This window comes from Mesocricetus auratus, unplaced genomic scaffold (assembly GCF_017639785.1).
Source record: "Mesocricetus auratus isolate SY011 unplaced genomic scaffold, BCM_Maur_2.0 Super-Scaffold_100013, whole genome shotgun sequence".
Classification (NCBI taxonomy): domain Eukaryota; kingdom Metazoa; phylum Chordata; class Mammalia; order Rodentia; family Cricetidae; genus Mesocricetus; species Mesocricetus auratus.
In genome coordinates, this window is record NW_024429196.1 from 46,121,047 (window position 1) to 46,138,164 (window position 17,118).

General features: G+C 41.3%; 3 protein-coding genes and 1 long non-coding RNA gene across 4 annotated transcripts; 2 read left to right on the top strand and 2 right to left on the bottom strand.

Annotated features, from left to right (window-relative positions):
• Window positions 1–2,507: 2,507 nt before the first annotated feature.
• On the bottom strand, window positions 2,508–7,965 carry LOC121143571. The gene is made up of 2 exons (XR_005880795.1): window positions 7,729–7,965; window positions 2,508–3,634 (listed from the first exon to the last, which is right to left on the bottom strand). It is a non-coding gene; the product is annotated as an uncharacterized LOC121143571 (long non-coding RNA).
• H1-2 (H1.2 linker histone, cluster member) lies at window positions 6,673–8,206 on the top strand. Its single transcript, XM_005066464.4, has one exon. The coding sequence runs from the start codon at window positions 6,701–6,703 to the stop codon at window positions 7,334–7,336; it is 636 nt and encodes a 211-aa protein (XP_005066521.2). The 5' UTR covers window positions 6,673–6,700; the 3' UTR covers window positions 7,337–8,206.
• A 5,276-nt stretch (window positions 8,207–13,482) lies between these two features.
• Window positions 13,483–13,954, bottom strand: LOC110340247 (histone H3). Its single transcript, XM_021225072.2, has one exon. The coding sequence runs from the start codon at window positions 13,945–13,947 to the stop codon at window positions 13,537–13,539; it is 411 nt and encodes a 136-aa protein (XP_021080731.2). The 5' UTR covers window positions 13,948–13,954; the 3' UTR covers window positions 13,483–13,536.
• Window positions 13,955–14,250: 296 nt separating this feature from the next.
• Window positions 14,251–15,642, top strand: LOC101827298 (histone H2B type 1-B). The gene is made up of 2 exons (XM_040755678.1): window positions 14,251–14,267; window positions 15,179–15,642. The coding sequence occupies exon 2, from the start codon at window positions 15,212–15,214 to the stop codon at window positions 15,590–15,592; it is 381 nt and encodes a 126-aa protein (XP_040611612.1). The 5' UTR covers window positions 14,251–14,267; window positions 15,179–15,211; the 3' UTR covers window positions 15,593–15,642.
• The last annotated feature ends 1,476 nt before the right edge of the window (window positions 15,643–17,118 follow it).

Genomic DNA, 17,118 nt, shown 5'->3' on the forward strand with positions numbered 1-17,118 from the left:
TAGGCTTATTGTAGTTGCTGATGAGTTCATTGCAGAGTGCATGAGCCAACACGGTTTTTCTAGACCACTTTGATAATAGTCCAGTTCACTTAATTTCTTCTTCCCATGCTTCCTGCCTATGGGGATGTGAAATTTTGTGGATTTCCAGTTATTCAGAATGATTATCTGACAAATGGTGTTAATAATTTCTGAAAGAGATGGAAAATACGGACATAGCCAAAGATTAATAATCACCTAGGTCAAAGAAATCACCTAGTTAGCATCTAAGGTTGCATTCTTATTTAGGACTGCCATCTAGTGTCTACTAAAGCAAACAGCATGACTTATGCAGGAATATGGATGTTTTTGTTTTGTGTAGTTTATACATAGGAACTTAAAAGTATTATCTTGTTCAAGTTTTGTTCAATTGACATTTTCTCCCTTTGAGAAAGGATCCATCTTATTATGCATTCCAAACTGGTCTGCAGCTTTCAGGAATCTTCTTGCCTTAAACTTCCAGAGTCCTGGGATTACAAGCATGAGCCACCACTTCTCTCTCTCTCTCTCTCTCTCTCTCTCTCTCTCTCTCTCTCTCTCTCTCTCTCTCTCTCTCTCTCTCTCTCTCTCTTCCTCTATCTCTCTCTCTCTCTTCCTCCCTCCCTCCCCCCCCTCTCTGTCTCTCTCTCTCAATCTATGTTTTGATAAAATCTCAATGTATAATCTTGTCTGTCCTGGTAGACCAGGTTGGCCTGTGACTCACAGAGATTCACCTGCCTCAGCATCCCGAGTGCTGGCTTTAAAGGAGTATGCCACCACTCATGGCTTCAGTTGAAAAGTTTATACCTATTTAATGTCTATGCGATGCTTGAGGCATAAAAGTGCTAAGACTGCTGCACTGTCTTAGATAAGACTGAAATCTCACTCTTCTTTTCCTGAAGTGTTAAGGCTGGGACTATATGTGTAGCACTAGTAGGATGCTGTTAGCTGGGATGACCACGGTGCTGGAAATGCCTGTTTTGGGTAGTGTTCAGTTGGCTGTTCACGGGGTCTCATAACACTCACATCAGTTCTGACAGGGCTGGGGACTAGTTAGTATACAGGTGTTTATGTACAATATTTTAAAAATAAATTTTATTCTGTTTCTGTATGTACACATGAAAAATAACAAACATTGTAAATATGCCAGAGCTATGTGCACTGACTCACAAATCCCATAACAACTTATAAAAATGTGGTATTATTATTGCCATTTGTCAGATGATAAACTGAAGCATAGGCAGGTTAATTAACCTGTTCAAGGTTATAGAACCAGAAAACAGCAAAGCTAAATTTAACTCAGATAATTGAGTTATTATCCAGTGTAGATAGGCTTTTGACTAATATACAATGTTGCTTTGTTTTGTGAAATCATAAAGAAAACACAACTGCTGCTATTAACCATGAAAATTATATTTCATGTATTGACTGCTACAAATCTTAGATCAGTTAACTTGATAAGAATTTGGTCACATCAGAAGGTCTGTTTAATATTAGCAGATTGAGATTAATCATCGAATATATGCAGAGAGATGTAACATCATGATTCTTCTGAATTCACCATCCATACCCTCCTGACCTCAAATGTATGATCTTCCTGGAATGAGGAAGCAGGGACAGAGGGATCTTCCCTCTGTCTGAGGATCTTCACAAGCTTGCATGGTGGGCATGAAACAGGGGAACTGTTAAGGCAGACCCTTAAGTGGAGAGTGATAGCCTTGTGATATTTACTTCTCTACTGGTCCCCCACTGCATACCCACATTAGTTTACACCTGTGTAAACACATAGAGGCGCGCGCGCACACACACACACACACACATACACACACACACACACACACACGCACACACACACACACACAGCCCCTTCCTTACCATGTGTGATGGCTCAGCACCATCTCCTTTTATTAGCATAACACCTTTGGAATGCATCTAAGAAAAGAACAAGTAATCAGAAAGAGTGAAACAGCTTGTTGGACTTGATCTATTCTCATCCATCTCTCCAGATTCAGGAGAGGACTACCTTTCTCAGAATCATGCCCACAACAGAGGCTTTTCATATCTTTAGAGTCTAGTGTGAATAACTGTTAAATAGGAGTGGATGAATGAATCTACTACAAAGCTAGAAGAGGAACACTCATTATTTATTCCTTACTAAGTGGAAGTTGTTGCTTAGGAACTGGGCAGGGTCCCTAGCACAGGAATGGAGGAAGTGGAATTAAAACCAACCCTGGTTGCTTCGAAACTGTATCTCTCCAGCCTTGACAGCACCAGCAATGTAATCTCCACCCCCACAAGAAATCTTACACATTTTGGGTCAGCCTAGTATGGACTAAAGCATGAAGAACTTTCCAGCTGATATTGTATGGTTTCTTTACATACTCAATAGAAATCTGTAGTGTAGAATACATAGCATACCTGTGAATAGCATATAATGATAAATAACATTTAATTAAGTTTAAATCCTAAAGGATTATCAAATAAATCACAGCTTTCAACTATCAGATTACAATTTTAATACATCACTTCAATTCCTAAAATGGTACATACCACAGATTTAGTATATTAAGCGATTTTCAGAGGATTTACTAAATTATTGGAGTAGAAAAGGGCTTGAAATTTAAGAGCTTGAGGACCACCAGGTTAAGCTATTCTCCTTGTTTGTTTTCTTTTTGAGACAGGTTTCACATAGTACAGGCTGGCCTTGAACTCTGTCTTGAATTTCTGACCCTTCTGCCTGTCAATCTCCAGTGCTGGGCTGACAGGGTTATCCCCTTTGCTGGGCTTAAGCAGTTCTCCTATGTTGCAGTTTCACAGTTGGATATCTAATTCATTAAGGAAAAGGTTTAGGCAACTTATTAACCTCCTTTCTTATCTTTCTTTTTCTTTTGGACCTTTGCTTTCCTATCAAGAGTTCTTGCTCAGAAATGCTCGTCTGTGACTGTTCCAGCAGGTGCTTGGTCTTGAGAGGAGAAGCACTCAGCACTCCTTGCTTGATCTTTATCTTCATAACAGGTCCTATGCTTAAGTGAATGCCCAGAGACTGTCCAGTGCAGTGTCCACAGCATCCTGGTGGTACAGGATGACAAAATAATGTCTTAGTATACTTAGCACAGTCTGTATATCATATTTCCTACAAAACAAGCATTGTATGAGATAATATTCTGGTCAAGGTGATTATCTAATTTATGTCTGCCTCTTGTGTCTTCATTGTAAGGAGACTTAGAGAGGTATAAAAAAAAGTGTATTCTCGTGATTGACAAATCTGTATCTTTGGAAGGTGGGCTTGAGGTTTTGAAACTGTTTTAAAGTTTTCTGAAAAAAAAATATTGGAAGAAGGAGGAGGAGGTGGCGGTGTATCCCAGGGCTCAGTTGGCAATCCCAAATCCAAAACGTCAGGGGAAAGTTTTGCAGTGTGTCTCTCTTTTTGTAATTCTCTACTTGTATTTAATTCTTCCTTCCTTTATGCTTTACTACCATGGTGTATGTGGGTTTTTCCACTGCATTTGACGGTACATGAGGGAATAAAAGTTCAGTAAGTTAGGTCTTGGCTCTTCCGGTGCTCAGATATCTGGGGAAACCATTGTAGCAAAGGTTTGATCTTGTAACTGCTAGACATCTGCTGGAGAGATTGAGAAAATAGCAGAAACACTGCTTAATGTTAATTGTATAAATTATGAGCTGAAATGAGAAAACATAGTACAAGGCTCTAAATCTTCTGACATCACTTTTGCAGTTTTTCATAAGCTGCCCAAATTACCTCACAGTGCATCAGTTATCATTTTGAAGCAGACATGGCTGTGGCTTTTAGCAACATCCCTTGATAGTTAGGAAAAAGCAGGTTCTAATCATTCAAAGTTGGGATCTATACTAGTATCTGTCAGGGGATACCCAGTGGTTAACTATTAGTGGTTAAGTAGCTACCTCTAACAGCTGCTCCAATACCACTCTGTCATATTGGAGGGAGGAAACGGAAAAGAAAAAAATGTAAGCCTCCATTCCTTATGTCCTAACTACCCTCACCTTCCTATGAGTGTATCTTGCTGTTAAGCTTTTTCTGTTTCCAGCTCCTTACAGATTAGATAGTACATTATCTATATATTTAATTCTGCCCAGCATGGGAATACAGCCTGAACAGTATAACATGACAAAAGTTTAGCTATCTGTAACCTTCATCATACATACAAATATACAAGATTATATGACAATCACCACGATGTTTCATCAGTGTCCTCATTTCATGGGAAGGTCACATCCATAATCTGAACTTTTGTTTTGAGCTCATATTAACAAAAGTTTTCTTGCCTTCAAGCTCATTCAACGTATTTCAAAATCTAAGACTCCAAGAGACACTAAGTCTCAGGTTGCTTTAAAGTTGATGTCCCAGATTTTCCATTTTCCATTTTAGAGGTAGACTTCTGAAGATTCTGATTGGATGACCTTAGGGCATGCTGACTAATCAAGCACTAGCATATCATTTTTGAATAGTTAAAAATCTGACTCATATATAAATACCACATGTCACAGAATGGTTGAACTCATTAGTGAGTAAGCAACCTGGATGACAAATTTAGTTCAAAGAAGGATATAGTAAGATAAAGTGTGATTTACTCAGGCATGGAAAGAGCGTTGCACAGACTGCAAAGTTAGACATAAAACTTAGTATTGTACAATATAAACAATTTTCAGGGTTATCTTTTTTGCATATAACTAATTTTCAGTTATAACAGTTAAAACTTACTAATGAATTGCATTTAAAAAGGTATGATTTGACTGACACAGTTTGAAGGGTCATAATAAGTAAACAAATCACAGATTTAGATTTAAAAATAAGTTGCCAATTTACAGTGAAGAGAAGACAAGTAAGCACTGGGGAGCTAGATGGCACACAGCTATTTTCCCAGGGGAGAAGAACACTTATGAAAAAGGCATTCATTTGTTCATTCTGCACATAATCAGAGCAAGTAACATGTTCTTATTTCTGTTATTAAACCAGATTGGTATTTTGAAGCTACTTCAATAGTTTGTATACTTTTTAGAATGTCTTACAATTCCCATTCCAAAGTCCACACAGGATGGCCATTTTAAAGTGGCTCTACTGGTGGCAATTCATCCATCCCTAATCTCATTAGGCTGTTAATTCCCAAAGGACACAAGCCTAGTATGTGCTGCTTCCAAATGCTAAACAAATGTTACTAAGTGAAACCACAGGATCATTCTCAGTCTCAGAAAATATGCTTTGTTTCCCAAACATCCCTGAATTTAATTTGTATAACCTTGTGACTTTAACACACTTTAATGCTAACAACCTCACCACGTATTTTCTTGTAGACATGTACTTGGATAGATTTCTGATAGAATTAGGGGGACTTCTTTTGCTCCTAAATAAAGAATTGTTATTTTCTCTAACTAAAAATATTATAATTAATTGGTGCTTAAGGATAAAATATGAAGCTAAAGATCTTAAACGAACAAAGCAATTCGAATAGAATACAAATTGTCCTATTCAAAGGAGCTGAGAAGAGGTGACATAGAGCTGTTCACTATTTATCTTGTTTCTTATCTCTCAGTTAAAAATTCGCTAATTTTCTATTTCAAATCTTCACATTGATCAAATATAAGTCAAACGTAGACTTTAGTAAAGTCAGTGCCTTTATTTCGATCTGTACCTTACTGTCTCCAAATATAGAAGGCCCTCCTGTACTAAGACAAACTATTCCTAAATTAGAATTTCCAGGCTCAGAAATTCTGTGTTGCAGAAAAATAAGCAAACATTTTCTCCTTGCTATAAAACAGATCGTTCAGGGTCTAATTGACACTTTTTTGGGGGGAGATGACTCACGCAGGCTTATGGGGTTCTTTTCCCTCCTTATCATCTCTATTCTTCAGAGCTAGACCCCCTACTTTGCAAAACTCAGAGGGGAACCAAGAGCTTTAAAAATACAGCCCAATGTTTCCCCTTCAAAGAAGTGAAAGGGGTGCCCCGCCCCCACAAGTGAAAAGAATTGGACAGTGTCTTTAAATCAGATATTTAAGTCCTAAGACGCCCACCACATGGTATACCCTCAAGGCCTATGAAGCCCCTGTCAACCTGCCCAAACTGCTTTAGACTGGAAATCCCAGTCCTAGTCCACGGTTATGGTGGGTACGTCCTCAGAAGTCACCAAGGACTTGTGTTACTTCCCTCGCGAAGAAAGAGAATAATCGTGAAAATTTAGGCGGAAATCATTTCATTTTTGTTCCTAAATTAAGGGAAGCATGTGCCCTATAATCCCTGAGAAAGAGAACTTTCAGGGGCAAAGGAGCGACCAGGTAATTTAGAAGAAAAACAGAAAGTGGTCTCTATTTGCCTGGGACTTCCTTTGGAGTTGGGGGAGTTAGGGACTTCTATGTGCATTGTCTTTGGGAATGAGGAAAAAATAAACAGATATTCCGAAGCCTGAGGCTTCTCGGATCCTTTACTGACCAAACTCGAGATATTTGGAGCAAGACATTTTAATATTTTCTCCTTTTTGTGAAGTGTAACAAACACAAGTTGGGCGCAGCGCGGCTGCTCTGAGCTTGCCAGCCAGGCAGGCCGCCGGAGCACCAATCAGCGCGCGCCTGCGCTCTATATATACCGCAGACGGGCCCGCGCTACCCCATCTGAGTATTGCCACTAGTTCCTGAGTTGCAGATCCTCATCATGTCGGAGACTGCTCCTGCCGCCCCCGCTGCCGCTCCCCCTGCGGAGAAGGCGCCTGCTAAGAAGAAGGCTGCCAAGAAACCCGCAGGGGCTCGCCGCAAGGCGACCGGGCCCCCGGTGTCCGAGCTCATCACCAAGGCTGTGGCCGCCTCCAAGGAGCGCAGCGGCGTGTCCCTGGCCGCGCTCAAGAAGGCGCTGGCGGCCGCCGGCTACGATGTGGAGAAGAACAACAGCCGCATCAAGCTGGGGCTCAAGAGCCTGGTGAGCAAGGGCACCCTGGTGCAGACCAAGGGCACCGGCGCCTCCGGCTCCTTCAAGCTCAACAAGAAGGCGGCTTCCGGCGAGGCCAAGCCTAAAGCCAAGAAGGCAGGCGCGGCCAAGGCTAAGAAGCCCGCTGGAGCAAAGAAGCCCAAGAAGGCGACTGGTGCTGCCACACCCAAGAAAGCCGCCAAGAAAACCCCGAAAAAGGCTAAGAAGCCCGCGGCGGCTGCCGTCACCAAGAAAGTGGCTAAGAGTCCAAAGAAGGCTAAGGTTGCCAAGCCCAAGAAAGCCAAGACCGCTTCCAAGGCCGTGAAACCGAAGGCTGCCAAGCCCAAGGTTGCTAAGCCCAAGAAGGTTGCAGCCAAGAAGAAGTAGGCTGTCTCCCTTAAACCCAAAAGGCTCTTTTCAGAGCCACCACTTCCACTTAAAAGAGCTGTGACAATTGCTCTCTGCAGTGGCAGTTTTCCTGGGATGCAGTTCAGTCAGCGCTCTGCGGGGTGGGGTTCCCTATCACACTGGGTTGTGCTTGAGCTGGGCGGCCGAGGAGCTGCTAAGTGCTGTTACACCCTTCCACCGCTGTCAACAGCCAAGAGTAACCCTAGGTGCTAGTTAGTGCTGGACTTGCTAAGTGGTTTGAATGTTCCGCCCTGCTTGCGGGTTGGCTCACTCCCGCCCCACACCTCAGACCTCAATTTGATTGGGCTCCAGTCGGTGTTGCCTTCTCCCGAAGCTTTCATTTATTACGTAGAGAAACGCATCTTTCCTACCGTGTTGCGAAGCTTGGGAGGAAGTCGGGTGCTAGCGCCGACGAGTTGACTTCCTTAACTTAGAGACATTTAGCTGATTTTGAGGGAAGGAGCCACCCGCCCCGTTGTGTCGGACCTGGGACTGGTATTTCTCGTACTTTCGGTTCGGAATGTTCGGTCAAACTGCGTCACAACTTTGGTCAGCCATTTTGTGAGCGCGTGTGCGTGAGTGCGTACGTGTGTGTGTGTGTGTGTGTGTGTGTGTGTGTGTGTGTGTGTGTGTGTGTGTGGCCTTATTTTCACACAGGCTCTGATTTTAGATAGTCCTAGGGCTGATATTGCTTCAGCTTCCTGAAGTACATAAGTTCTAACGATCGGCCTTGCATAAATACTGAGGTTTCTTGCTATGCTTTGTGCAGTCCAAAATACTTAAGCAATGAGTAAATTACTATCTGTTGAAAACGCGTTGGTTGCTTCAAATAAAAGTCTTTAATTTTCATTCACTGTTGGGGACTCTTTTATACTCATAGCGTTTCTCCTAGGTAAGGTGATTGAGATTACGGTTTTTCATAAAGTCGGAACAGGTTTTGTTGAAGTCTGGGTCATTGCTGCTATTTTCCATAGTGGTGGGAAGCATGCCTTTTAGAAACCAGCAAGCATTTCCACAACAATGGATCCAGTGTTTATTTCAGTATCCCAAACGTTTATCACCCGGGAAAGCCAGGAGATCAAGAAAGGAAAATCTAGTTTTCTTCGTGTTTTTGAGTCCTAAGTTTAAATGAACAAACAGGTTTTTTAGTGCAAAGCATACCAAACAGACCCATACCCTCTACCCCACGCCCTCGGGATTATCTGTGAACTCTCGCAATTCTTCCCAGCTTTAGTTTCTCGTTTTCCATAAGCTAAATTCCTTGGCTAGACTTAATCTCAAATTTCTGTTTGGGTCTTTCTGGTAGTTTCTAAAGTAGGCAATCAGTCTTTATTCAGTGTGGAAGGTACTTAACACGTAGCAAGAATTCAAATATTGAATCGTAAACTGTTACCTTATAAATGACTTCAATAAGGGATAAGAAATAATTCCTTTCCACACCCCCTTAATAGTTAGTTATCCAGGGGACTAACTGAACATGCTGTCAGGTGTTCTACTACAGAAATGTGTCCCCTTGTTTTTACTTTTTATTTTGTGAAATAGGTCTCATTCTGTCTGTGGCCCAGACGACTGGCCTGAAACTTGGAATCTTCTTCCTGTCTCAGCCTCCTATAGCTGGGCTAACAGATCTTTGCCACCATGCCCAGTTATTTTCTTTTTCTCTTCCTTCCTTCCTTCCTTCCTTCCTTCCTTCCTTCCTTCCTTCCTTCCTTCCTTCCTTCTTTCTTTCCTTCCCTCCCTCCCTCCTTTTTTTTGGTGTTTAATATGTATTTTAATATGTTCTTTAGTATCCCATCACTCGGAAGAAAGCTTCTTGGCATTTTTATTAAGATTGTATTAAAAAGAATTGTGGAACTAGCAGGGTTTCTTATGGAACAACAAAAATAACAACAAAATGTTTTTCTTTCTGTTCAGGTATTTGTGTTATCTCCCTAGAAATTTACAGGGGAGGGCCTAAATGAAAGATGTGCAGGCTATATTTCCTCATCCCTCAGTGAAGTTTCCTAGTTCCTCCCTGAGCCATGTGAACTCCTGTCATGGGAAATACATCACTGACCTGAAATGAACAAGCTGTAGCAATCAGGGATGTAATTGTGGATGCTAAATATAGCAAAGGGTGAAGTGGCACATTTGTAAAGCCAACACTTAGGGAGGAGCATCTTGAGTTGTAGACCAAAACTAACTCAGCAAAATCTTATCTAGAAAACAAACAACAACTATGCTGGGTATGATGGCGCAAACCTTTAATCCCAGCGCTTGGGAGGCAGAGGCAGGTGGATCTCTGTGAGTTCATGGTCAGCCTGATCTGCATAGCGAATTCCAGAAAGGCCAGGACCATGTAGAGAGAGACTGTCAAAAACAAAGCAAACCAAACCAAACTAATGAAGGCATATACAAACCACCATAACAAAAATCAAAGTAACCTAACACCCAGACAACAAAAATGTTACTTCAACTCAAACCACAAATCGTGTTTAAAGACTGAGGCTGTGTGGAAGCAGCATGCTTTTCTGTAGTGAGGCCTTGAGTTCCATCACCAGTAAATAATTTATTAGTGATAGTATAACAACAGAGCTCAAAATAATGGCACTATTCAAACTATCCACTATAGTGCATCTTTTTCACATATTTTCAATTCTATACATTTACTTGATTTCTACATTCCAAGAGTTATATGGGAATCATCATCCCAAGAAAAGATAATTGCTTTTATAATTTTCACTCAATGCTTCTTTGGGTTTCAGTTTATTGAATTTGGATATGTAAAATTGATCTAAATATAGGAAATGTTGCATAAACATATTTTTGTAGAGTTTTTTCCTATTGTAAATTTCCCTGAGTTTTGGTATTAGGGCTTTGTGTATGCCAGACAAATGATCTTCTATTGAGCTACATATGAAGCCTGTGTCTGTACTTTTATATAGAACAATTTCCTTTGATTATTTGAGAGGTAAAAATTCTCTTACCCGTGGCATCTAACCCCCCATCTTTCTGTTTTTTGTTTTGTTTTTTAATTTTCTTTACTTTTTTTTCCCTTTTCCTCACAGCACAAGTGCTTCAATAGGTGATGGGCTTAGGTCTGACCAGCTGTTTATCTTAAGCCTAAAAGTTGGTCTGCTTAAGAAAAATTCTTTTCTCAGTTTATGTTTATTAAATTTTGAGTTATCTGGTGGCCTATGAACTGATAAAGCTCAGATGAACAGAAGAAAAAAAGTCAAGTTCATTCTTATTTTGTAAGGACAGCATTCACAGAAAATGAATGAAACTCAAAGATAAAGTTAGGCTGCGTAACTTCAAATGAATTATGGTAGCCCAGGAAAGCGGGTTCAAGTTTCAAAAGATGACAATCAAACTCTTTGACAGTCTTGTCCGAGTAAGGCCTCATGTCACTGCCCTCTCCACATCCAGAGTGGTAGGAATTGCTCTACTTGCCAAGTATAAGAATGGAGATTCCTTTACAAGGGAAATTCATTCTGATTTTAGGTTGGCTAGAGGAAAACAGGTTTTTCCTGCATCTGCTGATTTTCAGTTCAATGTAATCCTCATGCCAACAAGGCAAACATTGAGGTAACATTCTTTTTTCTTTCCAAGCTTATATCCATCTATAGCAATTAGATATAGTTTGTATTTGAAATCCCAGCTAGAGATGAACAAAAGCCATGAATGCAGGACTATACCATCAGAGGAGTTTGGAAGGGATCAGGGACTAGTGGCTGGTGGTAGCATCACTTATTAAGAGCTAGCATTTCCTGATCACTTATTTATAGTAACCTAAACACAGAATCTGTTTATTACACATTTATTTCACAACAGTCTTGGCATAGCACATTGGGGTGGGTGTTGTTATTACTCACATTTTAGAGATTAAGAATGGAGTCTTGGGCCGGGCGTTGGTGGCCCACACCTTTAATCCCAGCACCCGGGAGGCAGAGGCGGGCGGATCTCTGTGAGTTCAAGACCAGCCTGGTCTACAGAGCGAATTCCAGGACAGCCTCCAAAGCCACAGAGAAACCCTGTCTGGAAAAACCAAAAAAAAAAAAAAAAAAAAAAAGAATGGAGTCTTGGTAACATTAAGGATCCATGAGTCAATATCATTATTTTCTACATAGTAAAAATTTTCCATAAAACTATATGAAACATTTTATTAAAATTTTCTAATCTTGCGACCAGAACTACAAAGAAATATCTAAACTGTATTTTTATTTTAAGACTGTCAACCTAGGATAAATAAGTAATATAAAGATATTTTGTTAACTTTTTTTCATCTTTGTAATCTTGAATAAACTACATTTAAAGCACAATTTGAACTAGACTAGCTAAATTTCAAATGCTTGTCTGCCATTCAGTTCTGATAGTAAATAGTGTAGGGAAAAACATGTGCTCTGGGGTAGTATCTAACACTTTCTGAGGAAGCCATAATTCTGATGTGGCCCTGAAGTTTAGACAGAATCATTAATATCTTGTGTTTTGCTTCATGTCAGCTCTGACCAAGTTCAGAATTTAATCAAGTCCAGTCTATCACAGCTTCTCCTGTCTATCTGGAGGCAGCCTTATATCTGAAACAGAATCACCTTTGAAGAAAAAGAAGAAATTATATTTGATCATCCATTTTGATACAAACCTATTTAGCAGAAGCTATTAATTGTATTTGTTTGCTGTGAGACAGGCTGGTAATTTTTGTTGGTAGATAACATTAAAATCCCTTAGTCTGAAGTGGGAAAAAATGATTTGAAACCTAGTAATAGTTATAATAATCTAGTCTAACTACCTTTACATTTCTTTGTATGAGACAAGATGTCACTTTGTTGTCAATGCTGATTCATGTAACTTACTATGTAGGACAGCCAGGCCTCAAATTCCTTATCAACTTGCTTCAGCCTCATGATGAGGATAAGGATTCTTCTCAGTTCTTAATTCATACCAATGTCTTCTGGGGGTCTCTCTGATGATCCACTGTTTTAATTTTACTTTATCCCACAAGGACCACTTTCTTTTTAGAAAGATGTTATTCAACACTGAATAAGTCTATAAATTGCTTATAATGGACTTCATTGTTTTCACTATGTGCTTCTCCCCGCTTTTTCTGATAATGGCATCAACTTCCAAAGCATTCTAGAAAGCAGCTACACTCCTGGGCCAGAGTTTCAATGCATATGAGCTTCTGCAAAAATGAATGTAAACAGAACATAGGATGCAGGTGGGGAGGCAGGCCATGTATGATTTGAAAAAGCCAAAGCTTGGAGAGAAATTTTACCTGGAAGGTAATGAAAGCCAAGTGTCTGATCTCCAACTTCTAACGTCCTGGATGGTGTGGATGGTGTTTTAAGATTGTAGTCATTCTATGGTCATTTTGTTATAAAGTTATGAATATAAGTTTATTTTATTATGTATTAGCCATTTAGGCTTGGGTTCTTGTTTCATTTCTTTATATTTTTAATATTTGCATCATATGTAGTGAAGGTGTTCATTTTATGTTCACCTGATCATAATCTCAATTACAATTCAACTCATAACAATGTGGTGGCCCATGCCTTTAGTTCATTCCAGCACTCATCAGAGGCAGGCATATCTCAAGAGATCCAGGCCAGCTAGGTATACAGAGCAGTTCCTGAATAACCAGGGATGCAGAGAAAACCTGTCTCAAAAAACCTAAGAGAAAAGAAAGGAAACAACAAAAACAAACCAATTAACTTTCATGTGATTGTTAAAAGGTGATGAGTATTTTGGGTGACATTTACACTCATTTTGGGTTTAATGAGATGTTGTGTCCACAGATATGATTATATATTAGCAATAATTGTTGCCAGCATTCCTAATATGAGGCTTCAAGGGACACTATGCTGAGGATTCACTTAAACTCTTGGCAAGATCATGTAGTGTCATGAGTTCCAAGAATGAATATAGTGGAGTAATGAGAAACCCTGAACCAGAAGCTAGAATTAAAATACTTCAAAAACACTTCTGAGGGTGAAATTTGCGAAGATTCAGCTCAGTGTTACTAGACCTTAAGAATCCAGCAAAACCCAGAACACTAATGTAATAAAGTTATAGCTTGCACAAACCATACTTACCTTTACATACAAAGGTTAGAACGCATTCATTATGTACAGCACGATTACATGAAATTTTGGGTGGCTCTTAAAAGAGCCTTTTGCTTTTAAGTTTTGAGGTCGATAACACTATGCCCGCTCCCCACGGATGCGTCGGGCAAGCTGGATGTCCTTGGGCATGATGGTGACTCGCTTGGCGTGGATGGCGCACAGGTTGGTGTCCTCAAACAGACCCACCAGGTAGGCTTCGCTGGCCTCCTGCAGCGCCATGACGGCCGAGCTCTGGAAGCGCAGGTCGGTCTTGAAGTCCTGCGCGATCTCGCGCACCAGGCGCTGGAACGGCAGCTTGCGGATCAGCAGCTCGGTGGACTTCTGGTAGCGCCGGATCTCACGCAGGGCCACGGTGCCCGGTCGGTAGCGGTGGGGCTTCTTCACGCCGCCGGTGGCCGGGGCGCTCTTGCGGGCAGCCTTGGTGGCCAGCTGCTTCCGCGGGGCCTTGCCGCCGGTGGACTTGCGAGCGGTCTGCTTGGTACGAGCCATAGCTGTGGTAAACAACCAAGTGTTACACAGCAAGGAAAATCTTGCCCTTAAATAGACTCAGAATTATCCTGATTGGCCTCGTAACTATTCGAAAGTCCCGCGCCACAAATTCATTGGCTGAATAGTACTCTGAGTAATGAGCAACGTAAAGAGACCTGATTGGCCAAATCATTATGACACTCTCCTATTACTTATTTTAGGAATTTTTTTTAATGTAGCATTCGAAGAAGACTGAGCATCTTGCTCATTCTCCATTTTTCTGTGTCTTCTTGATCTTATTGTTTTGCCTCGGTACAATGTGTAACTACTTCGGAGTTAAGGTGAAATTATGATTCTGCAATCCTAACTTGGAGTATTGTTCTTAAAAGGGATAAGTTCCCTAGGGAATAGGGACATTGCTTTAGGAATTCAAATTTTTAGACATAAAACGTAAGAATACGTTAATTTCAAATTGGAGACAATAAGCTCGTGACATTTTACTTATGAATGCCAACATTTGTTTCTGCAACCATGGATTAAAAGGACACTAGATCTTTGTTGTCGGCTTGCTTTGTGAAAATGTGGGTAGCTCTTAAAAGAGGCTTTAGACAAATTGGCGCTACCTCCCCACTTTGGTGTTGGTTCTGGCAGCAGCACCGCCTGGATGTTGGGCAGGACACCGTCCTGTGCGATGGTCACGCGGCCCAGCAGCTTGAACTCCTTGTTGCGGATGGCCAGCTGAAGGTGGCACGGAGAGCACCATCTTGTAGTCGCTGGCGGCTTTGCCAGCCAGCTCAAGGATCTCGGCAGCCAGCTACTCCAGCACGGGCGCCAGTTACACCGGGGCGCCGGCACTCACAGGCTGGGAATACCTGCTATTGCGGAGAAGGCGGTACCACGGCCCACCTGGAACTGCAGGCCAGTCAGGGAGTTGGCCTTGTAACGAGTATTACTGCCTTGCTTGCCATGCTCAAAAGTTATGTAAGTTACATAAACTGAAAACCAACATTCAAATATGTTGTAGATTATGCTTAGTCACAAAAGAAAGCGGTCGCATTGGTCAAAATAAACTTGTTCTTACGTCCAATAGACAATAAGACTTTTAGATACCCTCATTTGCATGAGCTGTCTCGTTTGTTAAAAAATCCTATTGTTGTCCAATCACAAGTGAGTACTTTAACGGCTTCATTTGAATTTCAAGACTATAAATAAAACAACCCAGGTCTTTCCCTCTTCATTTTCCCATTTTAAGAGTGTTGTGTCGTATACCGCTGGTCTGAAAACGATGCCTGAGCCTTCGAAGTCCGCTCCAGCTCCTAAGAAAGGCTCAAAGAAAGCCATTACTAAAGCACAGAAGAAGGACGGCAAGAAGCGCAAGCGCAGCCGCAAGGAGAGCTACTCCGTGTACGTGTACAAGGTGCTGAAGCAGGTACACCCCGACACCGGCATCTCCTCCAAGGCCATGGGCATCATGAACTCGTTCGTCAACGACATCTTCGAGCGCATCGCTGGAGAGGCCTCTCGCCTGGCGCATTACAACAAGCGCTCGACCATCACGTCCCGGGAGATCCAGACGGCTGTGCGCCTGCTGCTGCCCGGGGAACTGGCCAAGCACGCTGTGTCCGAGGGCACCAAGGCCGTCACCAAGTATACTAGTTCCAAGTGAGCGTGCCCATCTCGCTCTTAAAACCCAAAGGCTCTTTTCAGAGCCACCTACTCCATCAAAACAGAGTTGTAATTGGTGTCTTTGCTGTGGGTGTCTCTTTAAGTTAGCCTTAATGTAATGTATCTTTGTCCGAAATTTAAGAGTGCGAGCTTTTATTGAATGGCTGATATAGTTTACAGTTTCCTTTAGGCTCCAGTTTCTGTTGCATTGCGATTTTACTGGGAACAGCAACTATGGACGTTTTGATTCAGTTCATAAACAGCCAGTTCAGCCCTTCGATAGAAAACAACTACAGCTGTTTAAATTAGAAATTTTTCTTGCATCCAGAAATTGTGGGGTTTGTACATCTAGGGTTTGAGCACTGATAGTAGCTGGAACTCACTAGAGCTAAGTATCTTTAGCCAATTTTCTTTGCTGAGAAGGACCTTTATGACAAATGGATTCCCAAAGTAATATCTAAAAGCTGGTTAATAGCTTTGGCTGGAAGAATTGAGCAGTCACCTGAGCAGGAAAAATGGACAATGTCAGATAAGGCAGAACTTATTGAAAAATAAGTCCGTCCCCCCCCACACACTGGCTTTGAGGTAATATGACAGATGAGGAAATAAATTTTCTGAAATGAGCAAATCATCGAAAATATTTCAAGATGTATTTTGGATCCACGATATTGGACTGACCCAAGGGTTTTCTTATTGGTTTAATGATTTCTTAAAAAAGAAAGCCAGACTCTGGAGTATGCTATGCAAATACTTGTCAGAATCTAACACTGGTGGCGCAATCCTTTAAACCCAGTGGTGGTGTGGTTCTTTAAATCCTGGAGACAGAGGCAGGCACATATCAAATTCTCTTGCTTTTTTTAAAAAAGGATTTATGGGTGTGTGTGTGTGTGAGTGTGAGTGCGCTGGAGTTACCTGTGGTTGTGATCTACTTCACATAGGTGCTGGGAACGAAACTCGGGTCCTTTGAAGGAGCAGCAAATGCTATTAGCCATCTCTTTGGCTCCTTCCCCCATCCCCTTTACTCATCCCAAATAGCTAAAAGTATGATTTCTTTTTTCCTTTTTATTGCCAGTGAATACAAAAATCATGTGTGCTTAAAAATTATGAAAGTGTGGAATGCTTGCCACACAAGCCTACTAAACCTGAGATAAAACCCTGGAACCAATAGAAAGGCAAAAGGAAAGAAGACTTTGAGGCCAACCTCGTCTACAGAGCAAGTTCCAGGACTGCCAGGGCTACACAGAGAAGTCCTGTATTGAAAACAGGAAATACACAGAAAGATGGGCAAGAGAAAGACAGAGACAGAGAGGAGACTGTTACTGCACATGGAATACTGTTGTTAAAATCTTTGTCTTAAAAATATTTTCATATCAGAATACACCTCCAACCCCAACACTGAGAAAAGACCTAAAATATAGTATGCAGTTAAAGAAACTAACCTCGAGGTGCCCTTTGGAGTGAGACACGGTTGTATTGTTTACCATTTTCTGAATGATCTCACAATGTAGGGATTATTTTCTAGATTGT

Coding starts and splice junctions, on each gene's coding strand:
- LOC101827298 (XM_040755678.1), top strand. CDS start 15,212: ATGCCTGAGCCTTCGAAGTCCGCTCCAGCTCCTAAGAAAGGCTCAAAG.
- LOC110340247 (XM_021225072.2), bottom strand. CDS start 13,947: ATGGCTCGTACCAAGCAGACCGCTCGCAAGTCCACCGGCGGCAAGGCC.
- H1-2 (XM_005066464.4), top strand. CDS start 6,701: ATGTCGGAGACTGCTCCTGCCGCCCCCGCTGCCGCTCCCCCTGCGGAG.